Source organism: Nansenia antarctica (genome assembly GCF_963989245.1).
Source record: "Nansenia antarctica genome assembly, chromosome: 14".
Classification (NCBI taxonomy): Eukaryota; Metazoa; Chordata; class Actinopteri; order Argentiniformes; family Microstomatidae; genus Nansenia; species Nansenia antarctica.
In genome coordinates, this window is record NC_137684.1 from 11,934,600 (window position 1) to 11,937,073 (window position 2,474).

The 2,474-nt window shown below is 42.1% G+C and overlaps 1 protein-coding gene across 1 annotated transcript in view; it reads left to right on the forward strand.

Moving 5' to 3' along the window:
• Positions 1-2,292: 2,292 nt before the first annotated feature.
• LOC308169845 (prolactin-releasing peptide receptor) overlaps positions 2,293-2,474 on the forward strand; it is a gene marked incomplete at both ends in the record, with an annotated part of 8,763 nt that continues 8,581 nt past the window's right edge. The window contains one exon of the mRNA XM_080544582.1: positions 2,293-2,474. This exon is cut by the window's right edge and continues 655 nt beyond it. Within this exon, the coding sequence (XP_080400708.1) occupies positions 2,293-2,474 (182 nt within the window).

The window sequence follows — 2,474 nt, forward strand, 5'->3', positions numbered from 1 at the left end:
CTCCAACATAGTTGTTTGTCGTTAATGGCATTTCCACAAGCATTTCATCATTTCAAATAAGAACTGATACGATATTGCTTATGGAGCGATTCACAAGAGTGACAGGGAGTGGTGGCAATCGAGAGATTGAAATTGAGATAGTTATAGTTATAGAGACAGATATCATTGATAGGGATGTGTCTCAATATTTGATTGGAGCCTAATTTCCTTTATAGAACCTTTCAATCTTGTAACTATTGTTGTGACATAAAGGCTGCAGCAAAGGAGTACATGATAAATCCTGAAAATAGCCACTTCTGGGAAGCCAGTCCTCTAACCTAGCAGTAGCAGTGTATGAGAGCAGAGGAAGCAGATACTGTGAGGTTTCCTACTGTGTAGTACTCTGGGGAGAGCTGACGATTTACCATAATAACCATATCGATCATGTTCATAACGATTACTGTCACCATGGCCATGCATTGCTCTTCATTGTAGGCTACTGTGGCAGTGCGCATACTGAGAAATCATTATATTATGTATATTATATGCAAACCCATCTTTTTAATATTGCCTTTAAATAACTAAATGATTAAATGATGATTATAGAATGATTAAAGCACTTTGAGCTGCAACCTTTGCAGGAAAATTGTTATACAAATAAAGGTTATTATTGTTAATATTATTATTATTATTGTTATTATTATTATTGCTTAACTACGGTGATATGTAATGCATTCCAGAACTATCAACGAACGTGCGTCCACAACTAAGGTGATCGTTTTATACTTTTACAGCCGGAGGGCATACACCAATAAAACATTATCTCGATGTATATATCCTGTTTTACAGAAGCAATAACACACTCAAGGGTGTGCTGCTATATGTAGGATGTCGGAAGAGCTGGGTCCATTGTGAACAGCTGTGACGACGGTCGGTTTACATTGACAATAAACATTACCTATTGGATTTTGCCCTCCGCCCATAAAAGTAGTTAAACTATTAGCGTAGTTGGGGACGCAGGTTTGTTATGACCTTCATGACCAAGCCCCCGCCTACATCTCGGATCTCATCCACCCCTCGTCTCATCCACACGGTCACTGAGGTCCTCCGACCAGGAGCTCCTGGTCGTACCCAGGACCAGACTAAGAACTAAAGGGGACAGGCCGTGTGAGGCGACGGCCCCAGAACTCTGGAACGCCCTCCCCCCTGACCTAAGAGCCGCGCCCTCGGAACTATTCTTTAAGAGGCAACTAAAGACTCATCTGTTTAGGCAGGCCGGCAGTCACCTTTAGCCTTCTTTTTGTTACTGTTTATGTTTTGCTGATGTTGAATGAAATGAATGAATGGTCTTTATTGTCATTGCTATAGTACAGGTACCAAACAACGAAATTTGGGAGGGGTGGCTCCCCTGGTGCTAGGAAAGAAAAAAAAAACTAAAAAAACAAGAAGGGAAAGGAGCTGGTTTACATAAATAAAGGCTATGTACACTATCCACTATACTATACTGTACAGATAAGACGACTAGGGTTGTCATATTGCACATAGTGTTATTGCACATTCATTTAAAGTGTCGCAGTTTGCAGGCTTGAAATGTACACATTTGTGCCTCAGCACTACACCTGATGTTGTCCCCTTTGTTGTTTTTAATCATTGATGTTTTGAAATTTGCACTTTTTGTATATTTATTTTTTTATTCCTGTATGTAAAGCACCATGTGCATGAACTTTATGTGAACTTTATAAATAAATGTTTACTTACTTACTTTTTCCATTTTCGTGTGCTGTTGGTTGTACTATCATGTGTGGTGTGAGGAAGCATCCCTAAGTGGTGATAATACATTCTCTTTCCATCTTTGTAACTGTGTAGGATCCCTGTCTCCTTCCTACAGGTAGCCTACGTTAATCTGACTGGCATCCAAGTAGAGGTCCACTAATGAATATGACTTCATAGAAAACAAAAACTCAAGGACACGCAAATAAGTGCCGATAAGTTACATGTAGCCAAGTGGTCTTGTTCCAAGGAAGCTGTGTTCAAGCAGTTGGCACCATTTTGTCTCAATAGATGAGACAGATACCCTACAACTCCCTTACTCAATGTTTAGGTATCGCGTTGTATTCCTTGTCTAGACCTCGCAAATCTCTTAAAGTAAGATGAACAAATTTCACCCCGAGTTCCCGAAATGAATGAACTAACAGGAAACAATTCATCAACCAATTTGTTTTGAATCGATTCACTGCCCTACTAATCACCATTCATCTCTCTCGTGCCTGTTGTAGAGGATAAGCCTGCCTCTGAAGCAGGCCGAACGCCGACATGGACCCCTTCTCGGAAGAGGACCTGAGTGGGACCAACGGAACCCACGGGGGCACGGCCCTGAACCACAGCGGGGGCTCTTACCCCCTGGACATGTTCTCTGGCACCGAGCTGCTGCTGCGCTACAAGCCCCTCTTCCTGCCCCTCTACTGCCTCCTGGTGGCCGTGGCGGGCATAGGCAA